The sequence below is a fragment of the Cynocephalus volans genome, chromosome 17, assembly GCF_027409185.1.
Source record: "Cynocephalus volans isolate mCynVol1 chromosome 17, mCynVol1.pri, whole genome shotgun sequence".
Classification (NCBI taxonomy): domain Eukaryota; kingdom Metazoa; phylum Chordata; class Mammalia; order Dermoptera; family Cynocephalidae; genus Cynocephalus; species Cynocephalus volans.
Window position 1 is genome coordinate 23,496,325 of NC_084476.1, and position 21,136 is coordinate 23,517,460.

A 21,136-nucleotide genomic window follows, 5' to 3' on the forward strand; every position below is an offset into this window, starting at 1 on the left:
AGGGTCCTCTGGCCAGGAGTAGCCTGACAGGAGTTCTAAATCTCTTCCAGGTTTTCCCTGTGTGCTAGAAAGATATTTTCTCTATGTGCCACGCCATGAAAAAGCTGGAGATGCACTGAACTGAGGGGATGAAGAAGCTTTGGCCCCAACCTTCTCTGCGAGGGAACCACTTCTTCCCCAGGACGCTGGAGGCATGGGGCTAAAAGGCAGTGCTTTGCCAGAGTCCACCAGATCTACCCAGCCACTTGACCATCCACCCACCTACCCATCCATCCGTCCGTCTGTCCATCCATTCATCCACTCATATGCCAAATGATGTATTGCACACTCACTATGCAGGCACCATGCTGGATGCCCAAGGTAAAGTGGTAAACAGGACACCCTCAGTGGGGCAGATGTGTGGTGGACTGGGAGACTAAGGCCCCGGGAGTAGCAGGTTTCCCACATATTCCCAGCATTTAAAGGTTGCATCCAGATCTGAAATAGATCCCCACCCTTCCTAAAGCTGCCCATTGGGCACAGGCCCCATTTCCCTTAGAAGCACCATACTTCACTTGGGAAAAGGACACTGGGTAGATATGTGGCCTAAAAGGGTAGTGGGGAGGTGTACTTGGCCTCCCTGTGGCCAGAGGTCAGTGGACGATGGAAATGGTCTGGTCAGCCACAGCAAAGACTGGGAAGAGGGGCCCAGGGAAGGAAGCATGGTGGGTGTAGAGCACCGTGCCTGAGGCCGGCTCATAGAAGAGCAGCTCCTGGGCCTGCAAGTCCAGCAGCACGCCCAGTTGGCCCGGGCACCGCAACAGACCCAGGGGCTCATGCTGGCCATTGTGTGAAAAACGGAACTCCTGATCATAGCGGGAAAAGACCCAGGAGAAGATGTTGTGGCCCAGACGGCAGTCACTGCCAGAACCCTTGCGGGGTAGCTGGCCTGAGGCCACACCCACTTTATAGGCACAGCTGTTCTGGACATTCACCATCCAGACGTGAAGCCCGGCCTGGAAGGAGGTGGCAGCCAGGGCATTGGGCCAGTGGTCAAAACGTTCCGGGCCATCTGCACAGGCCTTTGACTTCTTGGTGCTGAAGGTCAGGGTCCTTCGGTCATCTGACAATCGCAGCAAAGGGCTGACGGTACGTTCATCAATACGTATGTCCTCTGTGCCTGCCAGAAAGAATTCTCAGAGTTGCCAAGGGCCCACCCTCCAGCCTTAAAACCCCGACCATCCTACATCCAGCATCACTGGACTAGTTGCCATCCCAGAAGCACTGGTTCCCAGTGTGACCCAGGAGCAAACCCCAGACAGACAGATAGAAGCCCAGCTGCTACTAACAGTGCTAGGCTCCAGCACAGCAGCTCCTAACCTGAGAGGGACCCAAGAACCGCTGTGGCCCAGAGTTGGGTCAGTAGTGGACTCCGAGTGCATTTCTCATTAAAGTTTAACTTTTCCGATTCCTGGGGATCCAAAATGCCCTCTGCTTCCTCGGCCCTTATGCAGGGGAAACAAACAAACAAACAAACAAACAAAGATTCAGGAAGGGTTCTGAAGAAGTAAAATCCTCCTCCCACCAGGGTGACACCAAGATTGGCAGCCAGGCTCCACACAGGGGACCCTAAAGTTGGCTTGAGCCAAAAGGAAGCTCCCCTGTGCCTCCCAGGAGCCTTAATTCCAGGAAGGCAGACAATTTACAGGGAGGCATGCCAGTAGTAGATACCAGAAGCAGTGTGCTCTGAGGGGAAGTCAATGTCCCTCAGTAGGTTAACAGCAGAGCTGAGATTAGCACCTTAGCCCCTAGAACCTCTGTGCGGTGGTCTCACCACTCCACAATCTTGCCCAGAAAATATCCCACTCCCTCCAAAGCGTGTTGCAGCAGTAATGTTTCCCTAGGTTTGCACAGCAGGTACAGATGCTCCTCTGCCCTTAAAGTGCAAACACCCCCCCCAAGGGGTCACAAAGGATGGAGCCATCAGTCATCACTCCAACCACAAATTAGTCCCAGCACTTTGCTCCTAATAACTCTCTCTCAGCTCACAGTGGGGACTGGGTTTTATTGGAGGTAATTTGCAACATAAGATGCGTAGGAGGGGAGAACTGCCATTCATCCAGGAACCAGGCTCTGGGCTTGCTGGGTTATGTTTTTCTAAAAGATGACCAGTAAGGGGATCTCAACCCTTGACTTGGTGTTGTCAGCACCACACTCTCCTGAGTAAGCTAACCAGCCATCCCTATATAGGGATCCGAACCCGTGGCCTTGTGTTATCAGCACCACACTCTCCCAAGTGAGCCATGGGCCGGCCCCTTGGGCTTGCTGTTTTCTAAGAGGTAGTGGTTATCCCATTTGACAGGAGAGGACAGCGATTCAGAGAAGGCACTCAGCTAAAAAGGGGAGCTGGATTTAAGTCCTGCCTCCATGCGAAAACAGAACAAACCCAGGATAAAGCCCAGGCACCATTCAACATAATTTCTTCCTTGATCTGAAGTGAAATCTCAAAGGGGTATAGGGCAAAGTGGGGATTTACCACAGAGCTTTGTAGCCCTCTGACCTGGGTTCTAGAGAAAGAACTTTCTCACCACCTCTAATCCTGAAGATGTCTTTGAGATGAGGCAGTGGTTCTGAGCACATACCCTCTCTCCCCAGATCTCACAGCTCTGCCCATAAATGAAGAGGGGGAGGGAGGGTGGGGCATGTCCCTGATGGATGTGAGCTCTTTGCAAGACTGTCAGTGACTGTCCCAGCTTGGGAGGAATGAGGTAAACAGAGCCTTAGAAATGCTGGGTAACAAAGGCTCTTTGTGGTCAGGACAAGAGAGGGTCTGTTGCCATCTTCTCAAAGCACAGAGGCTTGGTCTGGAAAAGCCCCCATCAACAGGTGGAGAAGAAAGAGGAGCCGATGTCATCCCAGTGCCAATCTGTCATCCCAGGGCAAATCTGAAACTAAACCTAGACACTAGAGTCTACAGAGTACCACCTAGACTAGCTACCTCATGGTACAGAAGAGAAAACTCCCAAAGGGGTGGAAGTGAAATAGGGCTTGGATACAGCAGGGCCCTGGCTGGGATCAGATGCCCAGTCTGTGCAGCAGGATCTGTTGCCATGTCAGGTCAGAGCTGAGCCCAGCCATGTGCGAACGACCCCAGAGCCAACAAAGGCATTTCTCAGTTAGAGAAGTGAGTTCCCAGCTACAAGAGCCTTGACAACTTTTGAACACAGATATACTTTGTGAGTATATACTCTTAGCCTGATGGCACAAAAGAACTACAGACAAATCTTGAACTCTACTAGTAGGTATGTCAATAGTAGTATGGGCTTAGCAATTCTCAAGCAACTTTGTATGCACTGTAGGACTGAAGAGGTGAATAAATACATCTGTGTTTTTGGGAGCCAGGGTTCTCACTAAAAGAAGAAACATACAAATATAGAATGAGGGAAGGCAAAAGAAAAACCCTGCGGTGTTAGATTGTAATTAGAAGTGGTGATCCAAGCTCATGCATAAAGAAGTCACACACACATACATTTCCTAGCTCTGTCTGCTGTCCGCCAGGAAGGCCTGGAAGCAAAGACACGACGGTAGCAATGAGTATACTTAATGCCCAGATCTTGGCTTCTAAATATCATTCCTCCCTAAAGGAAGTGAGACCCCTGGAGAAATACCTGATTCAAGGGCTGAGGCAAGGGGAAAAAAAAAAAAAAAAAAAAGCAAGTTGAGCCTGGGACATCTTCTTGTACCAGAGAACAAGAAAATGTTCAAAGAATGATGGGGACTGTCAAAAGGGCACAGGATCCAGCTTAAAGAGGTTCTTACTGGCCAAATCTGGGATAGTTCAAACATCAAAATTAATAATGGCAGTAATAGGTTACAATATATTGAATAAAAAAGAATCCATGCGTCTGTATTAATATGAATTAAGTGAATGAACAAATAAGCAAATAAACAAATGAATAATTCAAGCAGGAATTATCAAAGGGTGCTAAAACTATTGGGTGAAAGTTTGAGGGAGAATAGGATATACACACAGAAAGTATCTCCTCACAGATTGCTTATTAATTATAGAAGAGAAAAATGTAACTATATAACGAAGAAATCTGGTAGACACCATCTTATCCAAATGCTCAGAATTAACATCGCTGATAACAGGACAATGGGACATCATGTGCCCTAAATATGATGAACTAAGGACATATCACTTATGAGGCATTCCTGCCAAAAATGTGTAACCTGAATCTAATCATGAGGAAACATCAAATACACCTAAATTGAGAGATATTCTGTAAAACTGACCTAGACTCTTTAAAAATGTTTTTTTTAAAAAAGCAAAGGAACAAATCCAGATTAAAAGAGACAAGATAAGCCAGGAAAAAACAAAAACAGTCAAAAACATTTTTGGCACAACTGGCAACATCTGAATATGGATTGTACATTAGATAATAGTATTGCATCAACATTACATTTCCTGAATTTTATACTAGAGTTATGTAAAAGAATGTTTTTGTTCATAGGAGAACCTACTGAAGTATTTAGAAATAAAAGCTCATGCTTTCTGGGGCCGGCCTGTGGCTCACTCGGGTGAGTGTGGTTCTGATAATGCCAAGGCCACAGGTTCAGATCCCATATAGGGATGGCCGGTTAGCTCACTGGGTGAGTGTGGTGCTGACAACACCAAGTCAAGGGTTAAGATCCCCTTACCGGTCATCTTTTATTAAAAAAAAAAAAAAAGAAAGAAAAACAAAACAAAACAAAACTCATGCTTTCTGCAACTTACCTTCAAATAGGCCAGAAAAAAATTAGTTTTTTACATATACACTAGATAGATATGTAGATAGACAGGACAAAGGACAGAGAGAGCAAGCGCTGATGTGGCAAAATGTTAACTGGTATTTCTGGGTCAAGCTCATTATACTACTTTTGCAACTTTTCTGTACATGTGAAATATTTCAAAATAAAAAATTAAAAAATCAAAAATTTTTTAAAAATTCAGATTGTCTTAATATTGAGGGCAGGCCATGTTAGAGGAAGAGGAGAAAAAGGAGAAAGAGAAGACTATCTCTGTCCTTCCTGCATACCTATCTATCCGTCTATCTGTCTATCTACATATCTATCTAGTGTATACATAAAAGACTTATCTTTTTTCCGGCCTGTTTGAAGGCAGGTTGCCGAAAGCATGAGCTTTTATTTCTAAATACTCCGGTAGGTATCTCCTAAGTGTGCAAAGTTTGCAAAAGGGCAAAGATGGAACAGGCCAAGCCTGCATTAAAATAAAATTTTAATTTCACAATTAAAATAAATTAATTTTAAAATAATTAAAATTATTTTTTAAATAATTAAAAAATTAAAAGGAGACAGTAAAATAAATGTGGGTACATCCACACTGTGCAATACTTCAGAGACTTTCATAAAAGTGAGGTAAATCTAAATGTACTGAAATGGAAAGATATCCAAGAGAACCTTATAAGTTGTAGAACAAGTATAAAATGATCTCGTTGTGTTTAAAAAATTTTTTTCTTAAGAGGCAAAAATAAAACAAAACACTCACATACTCTGCTATGACTATACATAGGAAAGTCCAGAAAACACACATCTATCTATTAAAACTGATCACCTCGGGAAGAGGATTGGGTAGGGGCGATGGAGACTCATTTTTAATTTTAAACGGTTTTATATTGGAATTATTTTCTCTCACGCACACATATTGCTATGGAAACTTAAATATAAAAATAAGTCAGTAAGAAGAATGAACCGTGTTCTATAAGTATAGCTCTGAAATCTTGTGCAGAAGGTTTGAGAATTTAATTACTTTGCCTGGCAAATTACACCTTCTTGGCCCACTTCCTCAGGCTCTTGGCTCTCACCCTTTCAGAAGCCAGGTAAGACCTGGTGAAATGTTTTTATTATTGAATAATTAAAATGCAAAATGTAGGGGCCGGCCCGTGGCTCACTTGGGAGAGTGTGGTGCTGATAAGACCAAGGCCCTGGTTCAGATCCCTATATAGGGATGGCCGGTTCGCTCACTGGATGAGCCTGGTGCTGACAACACCAAGTCAAGGGTTAAGATCCCCTTACCGGTCATCTTTAAAAAAAATAAAAATAAAAAATAAAATAAAATGCAAAATTTGAGTGATAATGCAGACTTAAGTTTCAAACACTCTTTCATCAGAGAAAAGGGGAGTGAGGTAGAGGAAACAGTCCTGGGACAGGTGTCAGGTAGATCCAAGGCCCTGCTCCGGGCTTAGGCAAGTCCTTTCCCCTCTCTGAGCCTCAGCGTTTCCATCTGCAGATGGGGGTAGTAAAACCCTCCAACAGGGTGACTATGTTTTTTTTTCATTGACTGATTGATTAATTGATTGATTGACTGGTAAGGGGATCACAACCCTCGACACAGTGTGGTCTGCACCATGCTCAGCCAGTGAGCGCACCGGCCATCACTATATAGGATCCGAACCCGTGGCCTCAGCGCCACCAGTGCTGCACTCATCCGAGTGCAGTCACCCACACTGGGGCCGGCCCAGGGTGACTATGTTTTATTTCTGTCCTCCACTGAGGGAGAGGGGTGACTACATTTTTATTTATTTATTTATTTTTAAAAGATGATTGGTAAGGGGATCTTAACCCTTGACTTGGTGTTGTCAGCACGGTGAGCCAACCGGCCATCCCTATATAGGATCCGAACCCATGGCCTTGGTGTTATCAGCACCACACTCTCCTGAGTGAGCCACAGGCCGGCCCGTGACTACATTTTTAAATTGGATAATATTTAAGAAAGCTGTGGCAAGCCTCTGACTAGTAAGTATTTATTTCACTGCCCTTCCCTGGGGGTCTAAAGCAGTTCTCCAAGCCAGGGGCAGGAAGACCCCTGTCCATTAGGCCGGGCTCCAGGAAAGCCACTCAGATGCACGCCCTGTGCTTTCTCTCAAGAACAGCAGGGCATGAATGCAAAGGACTGTTGAGGCCTAAAGGGCTCCGTGACTGCCCAAGCAAAACATAGGGGCCATACTCACTTCTCGAAAATCTCCTCCTCCTTCTGCTGTAAGAAAAGAAAACAAAGTCAGGCTCGGTACCAGAAACCCAGCAGGTAGTCAAGACTTGAACATATTTAACTAGCATAAAGGGCTCTATGTGGACACAGACTCTAGAATAAAAACTTCTACTCTTTTTCTGAGACCCAGCACAGAGCTTTATGGATTTATGGGTTGTTCTTCACACACACTCATAACACACTTTCAGAATGAATCACTCATGGCATTCTGGATTCCCCTCAATTCCCCTTCAGGACCATCACCTATTTACCCTGAACACTGAATACATCTGCCTGAATACCGTTAGCTCCTGGATGGTTAGACTCTTTTGTGACTGTCCCAGTGTCTGGGACAGAATGTGCTCTGTACACGGAAACTGTGTGACTAAAAGAGTGCACAATCTAGGGCAGTCAGGCAACTGTCCTACTTGAAAATGCAGTGGGACAACTCAGTTGCTCCACATTCTCCTTCCTCTGCTCAGCATTTCTACTCAGATGTTACACTGTCCCCTAAAACTGTAGGCATCTGCACATCTATATAAAACACTTTGAAAGGATATGTAAACACTTTGAAAGCAGCAAATATATATTTTTTTTTTTTTTTTTTTAAAAGATGACCGGTAAGGGGATCTTAACCCTTGACTTGGTGTTGTCAGCACCACGCTCAGCCAGTGAGCGAACCGGCCATCCGTATATGGGATCCGAACCCGGGGCCTTGGCGCTATCAGCACCGCACTCTACCGAGTGAGCCACGGGCCGGCCCGAAAGCAGCAAATATTAACCTTGGTAATCTCTGGGTGGTAGGATTAAGGATGAGCTCTGTATCTTCTTATTGGAGCCTTTGCCAGCTCCTCCAAGTACAGTGTTCTATCTTTGTGCTTCTGAACTCTCTCCGCCTCCCACTTCCTTTAGCACAGCTACTCTTTTCAGGTATCAGCTTCCGAGTCACTTCATCCAGGAATCCTTCCCTGACCCCTCCTCCCCCCAGCCTGGATTGTGGAGTCCCTAGCTCTACCATAGCACATATCCTTCCATATCCTAACTGTCAGCACAACACTTAGCATATAATAGGCACTAAGTAAACATTTGAAACTATTGAAGAATATTGTTATCAGGTACCAAAACAAAATCTGTATAATTTTATTCCCCTGCCTCACATTAAAGAAGAAACTATTCAATGATACTTGCTAAAGCACAGTAAGGAAAACTTTATTCAGGACCATCATGATAGGTGCAGGGACCACACAGGGTCTGGCAGTGGGGGAGAGCGATTGGACTCAAGTCTGAATACAGCATAGTCAAGTGGGAATTTCTAGCCAAGGAGCAGGAAAGGGGGATTCTGGCTAAACCAAAGTAACAGGATTCTTGCTGAAGACAGGCCAGGGTGATCAGACATCTTCTGGGGGATGAGGGAGGATGAGGAACCTGATCAGATATGCAGAGTGATCGGATATTAAGGATAGGAGGTTCTGGCAGACTTGGTGGGGTTCTTTGCTAAATCTGGATTTTATAAGAAAGTACACAGATGGGCCTCGGAAAAGGTTCCAGAGCCTGGCTAAAATTTGGTTAAGTGAAGAATCTTTGCAACTCATCCGTTCTCCAAATTCTCAGTTCCACCCACCTTCTACAATAAACATTCTCAATGTTTTCAAACTTCTGGGGAGTCTGGCCAACTGGTCGGGCCTCATACTTGTCTGACTTACAATCAGCTGGAGGTCGTCCAGGTGGGTGAGCGTGCTCACCAGGCTGGTGCGGATGGTGTCAAGCTTCTGCAGTGCCTCGGCCCAGTGTACTCGCTGTGTAAGGATACTCTGGTGGGCCCGCTCCTCTTCACCATGCACCTGCTCCAGTAACCGCTGCTCCTCACTTTCACACAGACTCCTCACCAGACTCAACCGCTGGATAACCAGTTCCCTCGCTGCGCTGGCCATGCTCTGACAAGGGATAAAATGAGGAGTCAAAGCCCCAATCAGGTTTACGAGGGTTTGGGCTCAGCAGGAAGGAGTGCCAAGCTGATTAGTAATGGTCTGCCATGGGCATAGTAAGGGTAGTAACAGTACTTAAGCCATTTATTTTGACATCCCAGCCCAAAGACTTCCCAAATATGGTTTAGTGTAAAGAAATTTGAGATCCAGACATCCAGGCCATATCTCATGCAGCCATGATCACAGAATGGAAGAGCTGGGCAGGGCTTAGAGCTCAACTAGAATAACCTGCTTATTTCACATTTGAAAATACCAAGGCCAAGGGATCAAGGTCAGAAAATCATAGAACTACATAGAACAAGGGCCTAAAATGTCATCCTCATCAACAGGATCCATACCAACAGTGATCCAATTGATATTTCACTGTGTCTGAAGACAAAAAAAAAAAAAAACTTATTACTTCTAAAGCTATCTATTCCAACTGGGTCCGTGGTGGAATTTTTATCTGCCATTGAAGGTTCCCAAAATAAATTCTCAGCCAATGATATTAACAAGTGTCTTGTAACTCCTAGCACAGTGTCTGGCTGAATGGGAAATTTTTCCTGACTTAGTCAAAAATCTTGGTAACGCTCACATGACAAGTCACAGAGCTGGGACTGGAACCCAATTCTCTTGACTCTCAGTCTAACCCTATACCAGATGCCACCTGGTAACCAATCCTCCCCGAAGGCATCTGTTGCATAAAGCACCTGCACTTGTACTCTTGCCAGCCAAGTGAGAGTAAACCTGCCTCCTTTATGTCAGAAAGTCAGGGATAGCCAGCAGCTTTCCCTGTGTCTTGTCCCTGAAGACCTGCTTTGTACAGTGCAGGGGGCAATCATCTCAGAAGATACTGAGACCCACAATTTGACCGATGGGGAGGGGAAAGTGCCTATGTGAATGACGAGTGAACCCAGGAGTTCAGACTCCAAGTTCACCGTGTTCTCTTGAGGCAACATAACATAGTGGTTAGGAAATTAAGCTTTAGAGACAGTGTTTAGATTTAAATCTTAACTGTTCCACTCACTAGCTGTGGAACTTTGAGCATGCTCCTTATTTTCTCTATGCCTCAGTTTTCTAATCTGTAAAATGAAGATAATAATGGTACCTATCTCATAAGACTATGGTGAGGGTTAAATGAGTTAATACATATGAAGTAAATAGAATAAGCCTGGCACATGATAAGTGTTCAATAACATTAGCTATTACTCTTCCCTCTTCCCACCTCGATGTCTAACCCAGAGGGGTGGGCCCCTGCAGCCATGCTTGTGCTATGTGACCTGGAACAAGAACAGATACTGACCCAAGATGAATCAGATTGTGCTTGCTTAAAAGACTCTAGTTAATTTCAACAAGTTTCTTGAGCCATTCCCAGAAAAGGATAGCAGAGAAAGGAAAAAAACTTCCCTTTCCAAAGATAGAGTAGATAAATTAAAAATCCTCTCAGAACAAAACACAGAAATGCAGGAAAAACAGCTCAAGCATCCTTTTCAAAAGTGTAGCTGCTCTGGCAACTAAGTAATGAAAATCCTCCAGGGTCCAGAAATAGAAAGGAAATCGAAAGTCAGTATAATCAAAAGCTGAGGACTCAACTGCCCTGGTTGAGGCCTGTTGTTTGCCTTATACTCATCTAAACTATCATACAAAAATGAGAGCACAATAAAGACATCTCTAATCAAAACTAGAATATTTCTTATGAATGGGAAGAATTTATTAAAGTTGTAATTTAACTAAAATATTGGACAAAAACATGTAACACCAGAAGGGTAATTGGATTAAAGCATTCTACACTGCTTGTATTATTCTGGAAGAGGCTAGAGATGCTTAATTCATTTTAGACATTGTGGAGTATTCATGTTAAAATTTTAGGGATTAGTTAGAGCATGGTGCTGATAACACCAAGGTCTGGAGTTCAATCCCTGTACCAGCCAAAAAAAAAAAAAAAAAAAAAGTTAGGAGTACCAACAATACACCATAAACAGAAAGTATAACTTTCAAACCAGCAAGGAAAAAGAGAGGGAATGGGTTAATTAACTCAAAAAAAGTAAGAAAAAAAGAAAAAAAGCATAGAAAAACCAACCTATATAGAAAACAAAATAAAATGATAGCTATAAATCCAAGTATATCAGCAATCGCAATAGTGATAAATTGATTAAACTTCATAGTTAAAAGGCAGGGATTATCAGATTGACTATTTTTAAAAAGGAAACAAAAAATAAAATCCAGTTATAAAACACACCTAAAACATTAACTGATAGGCTGGTTAGGTCACTTGGTTAGAGCATGTGCTCATAATACCAACGTCAAAGGTTCAGATCCCCTTACTGGCCAGCCACCTAAAAAAAAAAAAAAAAAAAAAAAGGAAAGGAAAAAATAAAAGAAATAACAGGAAAATATTTGCTGGTGTAATAATGAATGAATAAAGGACACAACAGACTTTATTTTATTCAAAAGGAATTCCTAGGTAAAATGTTCACTGAAAAAAAGATAATACGGTTAGCTCAGCTGGTTAGAACACAGTGTTATAACACCATAGTCAAGGGTTTGGATCCCTGTCCTGGCCAGCCACAGAAAAAAAAAGATATTAGAAATGAGTTACCAAGAACTTGGATATATAACAAAATCTAAATTGTATAATGCTTGATTAACATACTGTCAAAATATAAAAATAACTGACAGAATTATGAAGAAAAATAGACATCTACAGCCATGCAATAAAAATTTTAAAGCCTCTTGGCAGTAATCAATAAATCTGGGAGATAAAAAATTAAGTATAGAGGAGATTTGAACCAATTAATAAGATTGATATATATAGAACCCTACACAGTTCTTCAAGTGGATATTAAACATTTGCCTAAAGAAACCATATTTTAGGGCATGAAACAAGTCTCAACAGATTTCAAACAATCACTGTCATACAGACCACAATGCAGTTAAGTTAGAAATCAATAACAAGGGCTGGTCCATGGCTCACTCAGGAGAGTGTGGTACTGATAACAACAAGGCCCAGGGTTCGGATCCCTATATAGGGATGGCCGGTTAGCTCACTTGGGAGAGCGTGGTGCTGACAATACCAAGTCAAGGGTTAAGATCCCCTTACCAGTCATCTTAAAAAAAAAAAAAAGAAAAGAAAGAAATCAATAATAATAATAAATTTAAAAAGTAAAACAATATTGAGATTTAAAACATTTCTAATAACTCATAGTCAAAGAATAAACCATAATAATAAAAATACTAAATTTATGTAGTTCTACCAATACCTAGAAGAAAAGATGTAATTTTAAATGCTCACCTTGAGAAAGAAGGGAGACTAAAATTAATAGACTGTGTCCACCTCAGAAAGTTAAAAAACAGAGTACATTAAAATAAATTAGTAGGGAAAAAATATAAAGACAAAAGGAAATGACAATGAAATAAAAAACAAAGATACAAAACAGCAGATCAAAAATACTATAAGCTGGTTCCAAAGACTAACAAAATAAACGAACCTGTAGCAACTTTGATAAAAACTAAGAACAACTCTATGCAATCTTAAACTCTTGCAGTGAAAATAAAGAGTTCTGTTTCCCAACTCTTATCTAATAGGGCTTATCTAACCTTATTACCAAATCTGATAAGGACTGTCAAGAAATGAATTTCATAGGTTAATCTCACTCCTCAACACGATGCAAAAATCCTAAAACAAAACAAAAAACTTTAAACTAAGATTAGCAATCCACATCCAGAAATTTTGTATTAACAATAATACAAGGGGGAGGAAAAAGTGTGTGTGGCTATAAAAAGGTAGCACAGGGAATCCTTGTGATGGGACTGTTCTGTATCTTGACTGTGGCAGTAATCACAGGAATCTATACATGTGATAAAACTGCACAGAATTAAATATACAGACATAAATAAGTGCATGTAAAACTGGAAAAAATCTGAATAAGGTGAGTTGTATCAATGTCAATTTTTTGGAATGATACTGTACTACACAGTTGGGCAAGATTTGCCATTGGGGGAAACTAGATGAAAGGCATAGGGGATATGGCTATATTATTTCTTACAACTGCATGTGAATCTACAATTATCTCAAAATTAAAAAAAAAATTTTTTAAGTACATTGTGATCAAGTTGGGTTAGTTTTCCCCAGGAATTCCAGGATGGTTTAGCCTTAGAAAATCCATCAATGTGGGGATGGGGAGAGGGTGATCAATGGACACAAAATTGTAGAGAGATAAAAAGAATAAGATCTAGTGTTCTACAGCAATGTAAGGAGACTACAATCCACAATTTACTGTATAACATCAAGTAGCTAGTTGAGAGGATGATTAATGTTCCCAGCACAAACCGGTGAGAAATGTTTGAGCTGATGGATATGCTAATTACTCTGGTATGATCATTGCTCACTGTATAAATGTACACAAATATCACATTGTTCTGCATATTATATACAATTATCATGGGTCAATTAAGAAAAAATAAATTAAAAAGAAAAAAAATTTCAGGGACAGCAGTAAATTAGAGGTTTCCAAAACCGGGGGGGAAGGAATAATGAGAAATTACTGTTTAATGGGTGCAGATTTTATGTTTGGGATGACGAAAAAGTTTTGAAATAGGTAGAAGTGGTGGTCACACAGCATTGTGAATGTAATTAATTCCGTGCAACTGTATGTTCAAAAATGCTTAAAATGGCAAACCTTATTTTATATATATTTTGCCACAATAAAAAGAAATAAAAAAGGAAAAAAGAAAATCCATCAATGTATCACTGCATTAAGATTGACGGAGAACAAAACCTGTCTATAAACTGACAAATAGTATCATTAAGAACCTACAGCACTGGTGCATTGGTTAGGGTGTGCTGCCAATAAAACCTAGGTCTAGGTCAAGGGCTCAGATCTCCAAACCAGCCAGCCGCCAAAAAAAAAAAAAACTTACAGCAAAGGTGATAATTAATGGAAAATAGAAGCAATCAGAAGAGAACTTCCAGAAGCTCTGCCCATCACCTTTGTAAATACCTGCACCTGTGCCCACACACTCTGTCTTCCCTGTTCCTGTGGCTGAGCTATGCATGCTTTTACCTAAGGCCAACGCTTCCACTTGTCTACTAGATCCCAGCTCCCTTTGCTGTAACCAATTCTCCCCTTTCTCCTACACCATTAGGAGTTTCCCCCTCTTACTGGACCATTCCTAACAGCATACAAATATAGAGTAATTCCTCCCAAGCAAAACGAACAAACAAACAAACAAAATCCCTCTTGATCTCCTATCTCTCTCTAGCTAGCAACCCATTTCTCTGCTCCCTTCTACAGCAAAGCTCCTCAAAAGTTGCTTGTGCCAACTATCTCAAATTGCTTTTCTCCCATTCTCTCTGAAACCCACTCCAATCAGACTTCTACCCCCACCACTCTACAAAACTCGTCAGGATCACCAGTGATGTGCACGTTACGAAATCCAACAGTCCATTCTCAGTTCTCACTTTGACTGCTCAGCAGCATTTGATATCAATGATCTCTCCCACCTTCTTGAAACCCATCTGGGACACCATGTTGTTTTAGTTTTACTCCTATCTCATTAATTGGTCCTTCCTGGTGTCCTGGGCTGGTTCCTCCTACCATCTCAATGGCTAAATGTGGAAGTGCTCCAAGGCTCAGTCCTTGGACCCCTGCTCTTTCCTAACTATACTCATTCACTTAGTGATTTCATCCTTTCCCATGGCTTTCAATACCATTCATACACGGATGAATCCCAAACTTATCTCCAGCCCAGCCCTCTCCCAACTCATATATGCAGCTACCTAATCATCATCTTCACTTGGATGTCTAATAGGTATCTTAAACTTAACATGTCCACAGCTGAACTTCTAATCCCCTCCCCTGCCAACCACTACTAAACATGCATGTGGATTTCATCTTCCCCACCCCAGTAAATGGCTGCTCCATCCTTCCAGTTACTCAAATTTAAAAACTTAAGAGTTATCCTGACCCCTCCTTCCTTTCTTTCACAGCCCACACCCAATCCATCAGCAAATCCTGTTATTTCTTCAAAATATATGCAGAATCCAGCCACTTCTCACCAATTTTGCCACCATCACTTGGGTCCATCCAAACCACTTGTCTCCTACCTGGATTATTATGACTTCCTAACTGGTCTCCCTGTTTTTTTGCTTTGTTTTGTTTTTTAAAAAAGATGACAGGTAAGGGGGTCTTAACCCTTGACTTGGTGTTGTCAGCACCATGCTCTCCCAAGTGAGCTTACTGGCCATCCCTATATAGGGATCTGAACCTGTGGCCTTGGTGTTATCAGCACCACATTCTCCCAAGTGAGCCACGGACCAGCCCTGGTCTCCCTGTTTTTACCTTTGCTGCCTATAGTCACTCAACATAGCACCCTAAGTGCTGCTTTTTAATCTTAAGTCATACCATCATACTCTAATCAAAAATTTCTAATGGCTTCTCATCATACTCAAAATCGAAGGCAAAGTCCCTACGTAGCCAATGAGGAATCAGTCCAGCTCCCCACTGCCTTCTCACTTGTTTACTCATCTTCAACCTCACATGTCTCCTTGCTGCTCCTTCAACATGCTAGGAACACTCCCACCTTAGGACTTTTGCACTTGCCACTCCCTCTTTCTGGAACACTCTTCCCCCAGATGTATGGCCCATTCCCTAACCTCCTAGGATTTTGTGCAAATATCAGTCTTCTGAATAAGGTTATTCCTGATCACAGCACATATAATTGCAATCCAGTCTTTACCATGTTCTAACACCATATATTTCATCTGTTATTGTCCCTCTTCCCTGACAAGAATGTAGGCTTCATGAAAACAGAAATTTTCAAATGTGTCATTTACTGCGGAATGCCTAGCACATAGAACAGTGCCCTGCACATGCTAGGTGCTCGGTAAGGATCTGTTAAATAAATAATGTTGGAAGTTTCCCCCCCAAAGTCAGGACCCACTACCCTAGCTTCTATTTACCATTGTGCAGAGGTCATAGCCCCTGGAGTAAGACAAGAAAATAACTGGTAAAGGGCCACAAAAATATGTTTACATTATGTAATAATAAAATAAAATTTAAAAGAAAGAAAAAATAAAAAGGATACAGGGTGGAGGAAAGAGAGAGAAAAATTGAGATATCAAGATCATCATGCAAAATGAAGCAGAGATAGACACCAAAGAGCTGCCTGGACTCCTAGCAGCTTTCTGGTTCCTGGTTCTAGTCCCCTTTAGGTTCTGAGAGACCCCCATATCCTACTAGGAAATTCTCCGCTGCTTATGCTAGTTCAATAGGGTCTGTTCAATGCAATTAAAAGATCCTTAGCTAAGGCCGTGCCAAGCCTGTTCCTTGTACTATAGGGGAGGAAGGAAGAGATGTGCAGACAGAAATTCATAGCCCCTGCCCCTGAAGAGCATACTTAAGAGTATGGCAATGAGTCCACTGAGTAAAGGATCAGCAGTGAGATGTAGCAGGAGGAGTGCTGGTCTGGGAGTCAGAAGACCCAGGTCATAAAACTGACTCTGCCAGGAGGCTGTGGGGCCTTCAGCAAGTCAATTAACCTCTACAAAGACCCATTTCCCCATCTGTGAACAGGGATGTTACTGCCACCTACTGCATAAGATGGTCATAAAGAATACTCAATGTAAAAGTCTATAGGTTACTTATTTTATAATTCTGGGGCTGAGCACAAAATAATTAGATGATAGAAGAATGCTACCTTTTTTGATCCCCTACCCCTTAGATACCTAAGAAAGTAATTTTCTAGCAGAGTTTTTGCACCTAATATGGTACTAAGAACAAGGCCACTCTGCCCAGATGGTAAAATTGAGGCTCAGAGAGATGGGAAACCATCCTTCCTGGACATCCAGCTTTGCTAGTAGCACAATGAGTTTGTGAGGTTGGGAAAGGGATCCTAGATTTGTCCAAGTCCCTAGGGATAGGGTCTTATCCAGGGAGGGGGTCCAGAGGAGAGGGGAAAAGGGAGGAATTACCACTGCTCTCTGGTTCTTCTCGGGCAGGACCTCAGCCACATATTTGGTGATGCCAGCACTCTGTAACTGCAGCCTCTCACACTGGTCCACAATCTTGTTCTGCAACACAAACAAGTCATTGTGTCTTGATCTATGGATATGAGCCATTCACTCCATTCCAATGATTTTCTTCCTTTCCCCACCTTAGCCACCCATTCCCATGGTCATATCCCAGACCTCATCATTATCAAAACTATACCATTTTCAAAATCTTCATTTCAAGGATCCCACAGTGGACCCACCATGTCCTATCTTTCTAGCTCACCAACCACATTCTAACAATTCAGCTCAGGGCCGGCCCGTGGCTCACTCGGGAGAGTGTGGTGCTGAGAACACCAATGCCCCGGGTTCGGATCCCATATACGGATGGCCGGTTCGCTCACTGGCTGAGCGTGGTGCTCACAACACTAAGTCAAGGGTTAAGATCCCCTTACCGGTCATCTTTTAAAAAAAAAAAAAAAACAATTCAGCTCAGTTGGGACCAAAAACACATTAGTCACACAACTTTTCACTGCCCATCATCCCCTTTTGTGGCCTCACTTCCTTCTTCATCCCCAAATCCCAGGCCCCATCATATTAACCACTCACATGCATATACTCTCAACCCTCCATCATACCCAGCCCCCTGACTTTCCACATCCACACTTCAGCAGCAGAACATGACTTCTCAAACTGCTCTCCCCCAAGTTATCCCCATTTATTGAACAGCACTGCCAATCACCAAACCACTACCCAGACCAAAAACCCAGGGGTTTCTCTCCAGCCCCACATCTCATCCATCAATGAGTCCTATCAGCTCCACTTCCAAAGTCTCTCTCTCTCCTTTGGCCACTTCTGGTCACTTCCACTTATTCTACCCAGATTACCATCATCTCTCACAGGAAACACTGTTAGAACCTCCTCACTGGGTTTCCATTCTTGACCCCCAACCTGCCCCCATTAGCCACAGCCACCTTATAAAGAAATCAGATCAGGTCATGCTCCTGCTCAAAACCCTCCAAGGGCTTTCCAATACACTCACAGTGAGGATCAACTTTTTTACCTTAGCCAATGTGACTGTGCCTATCTCTCCAACTTCACCTCCTACCACTCTCCTCATTGGCCTTCTTCTGTTCCTAAACACACCAAACTTGTCCTGACCTCAGTGCCTTTGCACCTGTTGTTCCTTCTGTCTCCAGCAGTCTGTGTGTATGTGTGCATGCATCTCATTCACGACTCCATTCAGACGTCACCTCTTCAAAGAGGCCTTTCCTGACCATCTCCCCTACCCCCTAACCCAATTTCTTACTTTGCTTTATTTTTCTTCCTTGCTCTTTTAACTCTCTGACTATATATTATGTGTTTGTTTACTTTTTGTATCTGTCCCCCACTACTGAAAAATAAGCACCATGACTTTGACTTGTTCTCTATATCCCACAATCTAGAAGAGAGTTCCTGCACATAGAAGGCTCTGAATAAATACTTGTTGAACGAATGAATGAATAGCCACTGCCTTGACTACAAAAGGTTCAGCAGTTCACAGCTCCGAAGGCTATGAGCGTCATCCATGAGAGCAGGGGGAGAGTGTGGAAATGGGAAAGCTGAGGCCCACAGAGAAGCAACTTGCCCAAGGGGATATGGCCAGGCCCCTGCTTTTCCTCCCATTTCTCCAGGTAGTAACTGTAGCCTTTCCAAGCAGTAGCTATTTCTCCACTATTTCTCCTAAAGTGTTTTGCCTCAGCTCCATCTTCCAAAAGGCAACTCAGTCATCTTTCCCCCCAACAAGTAGGAATTAGTCTCACACTTCACAGGTCCAAGTACAAAGTTATAGAATTGAATTGACTAAGAGGAAGCTGTAATCACCATGCACCATGGGACTGAGGAAAATGAGACTAGTTTCTGAAAAGCTACAAGGCAGCAATCCAGAAGGTGAGAGAGCAGTAGAACTGTTGGTGTTTTTGCCCAGTTCAGTAACAATCTTGCTCTCAGGTGAAATTTCTTTGCTGGCTGGAGGGATAGGGGAAGAAATGTGCAAAAGATATAATCTACTGTAAATTGGAGGGAGAAAGGGCAAGAGTCGCCTCCCTTCAGGCAAAGGAAATGAACTGCATAGGGCCTCAGGGGGCATTCTGGGAAGGCTCCCTGGGGCAGAGTACATTCCAAAACAAGCACCAGGCCGACTACCCTGCCCCAACCTTCATCCCTTCCGCCACTCAGATCCAGCAGATGGCTGCTTTTTAAGGTTTTCATGGGAATTCTCACCCCCATTAGCATCAGTACCTCCCTCCAACCACCCAAGGAAGCAAAGAGGTGTTTTTCCTCTTGCCTCATCAATGACTCCCCCACCCAGCCCCTGAACATTAGGAAACTTGGAGGAGTTACTGCCCTGTTCTGGGCCTCAGTTTCTTCATCTTTAAAAGGTGGATAGGGCCATCACTTCAAAGGCTTGGTCTGGATGGAATGAGATGACAGATATTTAAGTGCTTTGGAATTTGCAAAGTTTCTATCCATTAGGCAAGTTGACTATACCACATTATCCAAGTTTATTTTCATCAGCATTATTGTTGGTAGTGGTAACAACAGGTAAGACCAACCAGGAGCTTCTGGGTGTCACTGAATAACTGAACTCCTCCTGTCCCCAGCACTCTGTAATGTGTGTTTATCACAGTCTGGTCCGAGTACATGAAGTCCTCAGCAAGAGCCCTCAGGGCTCATAGCAGGGCTGAACTCCAGGGTGGCTTGGGAGAATCAAGCCCTTTAATCAAATTGTAAGGAAATCCCCAGGGGCCACAGCTACAGCGAAGGAGGGAGGAAGCCCCAGGTGACTTCGACTCTCCAATCTCAGCAGCTCATGGGAAGGGTGATGACAGGAAGGCGGCCAGCCTGGAGTCAAGCTTGAAGTGGAGGTGGGAAAAACCCTGGGTGAAGGGGAGATCCTGATATCCTCCCTGCCCCTCCGTCTATCCAGGTGAAACCAGCTTGAAGTACAGTCAAGACCAATCCTGAAAGGGAAAAGAGATCACTTCACCAGGAAACCTGAAGGGTGGAGTGTTGGGAGGGTTTTGAATCGAGGGACTGAGGGTGAGGAGGGACGGGTTTCATCAGAGGTCAGCTTCCACATGGGCGGGAGTTGAGGCACACCTTGCTCCGGAGTAGCTGCGCCCTTTATTGCCCAACGCCAGCCTATAATTATTATTATTTTGCCCCAAAACTACAGATGAAGGCACTGAGGCTCAGAGAGTTACGTGACTCACAGGGAGGACGAGAGGAAGTGGGATTCGAACTCAGGTCGCCCTGACTCCAGGGGCCACACCCTTAACCGCCTGGTTCTACAGCCAAAGCCACCCAGGAGCGCGAACTCCTGCACCCGCCATCGGGTTGGCCCGGTCCCAGGCTCCTCCGTCCCTCCCGGGTCCGGCCTGGCGCGCCCCCTCCCTCCGGAGCCCCGCGCCTTCCGGCGCCCACGCCCGCTCACCCGCAGGTCCTCGGCGCGCTCCTTGGCCGGGCGGATGCGGTGCCCCTGGCAGCGGCCGCCCAGCCCCGCGCAGGCGGCGCACACGGGCCGTCGCTCGGAGCCGCAGAACCAGCTCAGAGCCTGGCCGTGCTCGGGGCACAGGGGCCCCGGCCCCGCGCCCTCCGCGGCCATGGCCGAGCGCCCGGCGCCGCGCGCTCCACCTGCCGCAGGTGGCTGCTGGGCGGGGCCTCCATGGCCCCGCCCCCGGCCCCTCCCGGAGCTCCCGCGCGCTCTGGCGCCGCACTTCCTCCCACCCAGCGCGCACCCCGATCCGACCCCGGGCGGGGTCCCGCCCGCCTCAGCAGTCTTTGTGATTCTTAAGTTCATAAAACAGCAGATATGAAGGTGACCCTCGGAAGATTTACTGAGCACGTTTTAAGGACTACGCGTTTTCCAAGCGTTCTACCGTGTGATCCTCACAACAGCCCTGCCGAGAGGCAGCTTTAGACAAGCAGCACAGCTCGGCCCTGCTGTCAGGCTGCCTGGGCTGGTATCCCATCCAGCGCTCACTGGCTGAGTACCCCGGGGGCCTCAGCTGTAAAATGCGGACCAGATTACCTACCTCATAGACTTGGGCTGAGGAGTAAATGAGTTAAAGCACTTAAAACAGCATGTGGCACACAGTGTCTGCAATCGTTGAGCGACTGCTCATAGTATGACGA

General features: G+C 44.3%; 1 protein-coding gene across 1 annotated transcript; it reads right to left on the reverse strand.

The window, feature by feature from the left end:
• Positions 1-577: 577 nt before the first annotated feature.
• Positions 578-20,606, reverse strand: BSPRY (B-box and SPRY domain containing). Its single transcript, XM_063081670.1, has 6 exons — positions 20,436-20,606; positions 16,943-17,041; positions 8,710-8,940; positions 6,990-7,015; positions 1,360-1,484; positions 578-1,159 (listed from the first exon to the last, which is right to left on the reverse strand). Exons 1-6 carry the CDS (start codon positions 20,604-20,606, stop codon positions 633-635), a joined length of 1,179 nt encoding a protein of 392 aa, XP_062937740.1. The 3' UTR covers positions 578-632.
• Between the last annotated feature and the right edge of the window lie 530 nt (positions 20,607-21,136).

Coding starts and splice junctions, on each gene's coding strand:
- BSPRY (XM_063081670.1), bottom strand. CDS start 20,606: ATGGCCGCGGAGGGCGCGGGGCCGGGGCCCCTGTGCCCCGAGCACGGC. Junction 1,485..6,989: donor GAGGAGGAGATTTTCGAGAA/GTGAGTATGGCC, acceptor CCCCTGCATAAG/GGCCGAGGAAGCAGAGGGCA. Junction 1,160..1,359: donor GGTTCTTGGGTCCCTCTCAG/GTTAGGAGCTGC, acceptor TCTTTCTGGCAG/GCACAGAGGACATACGTATT.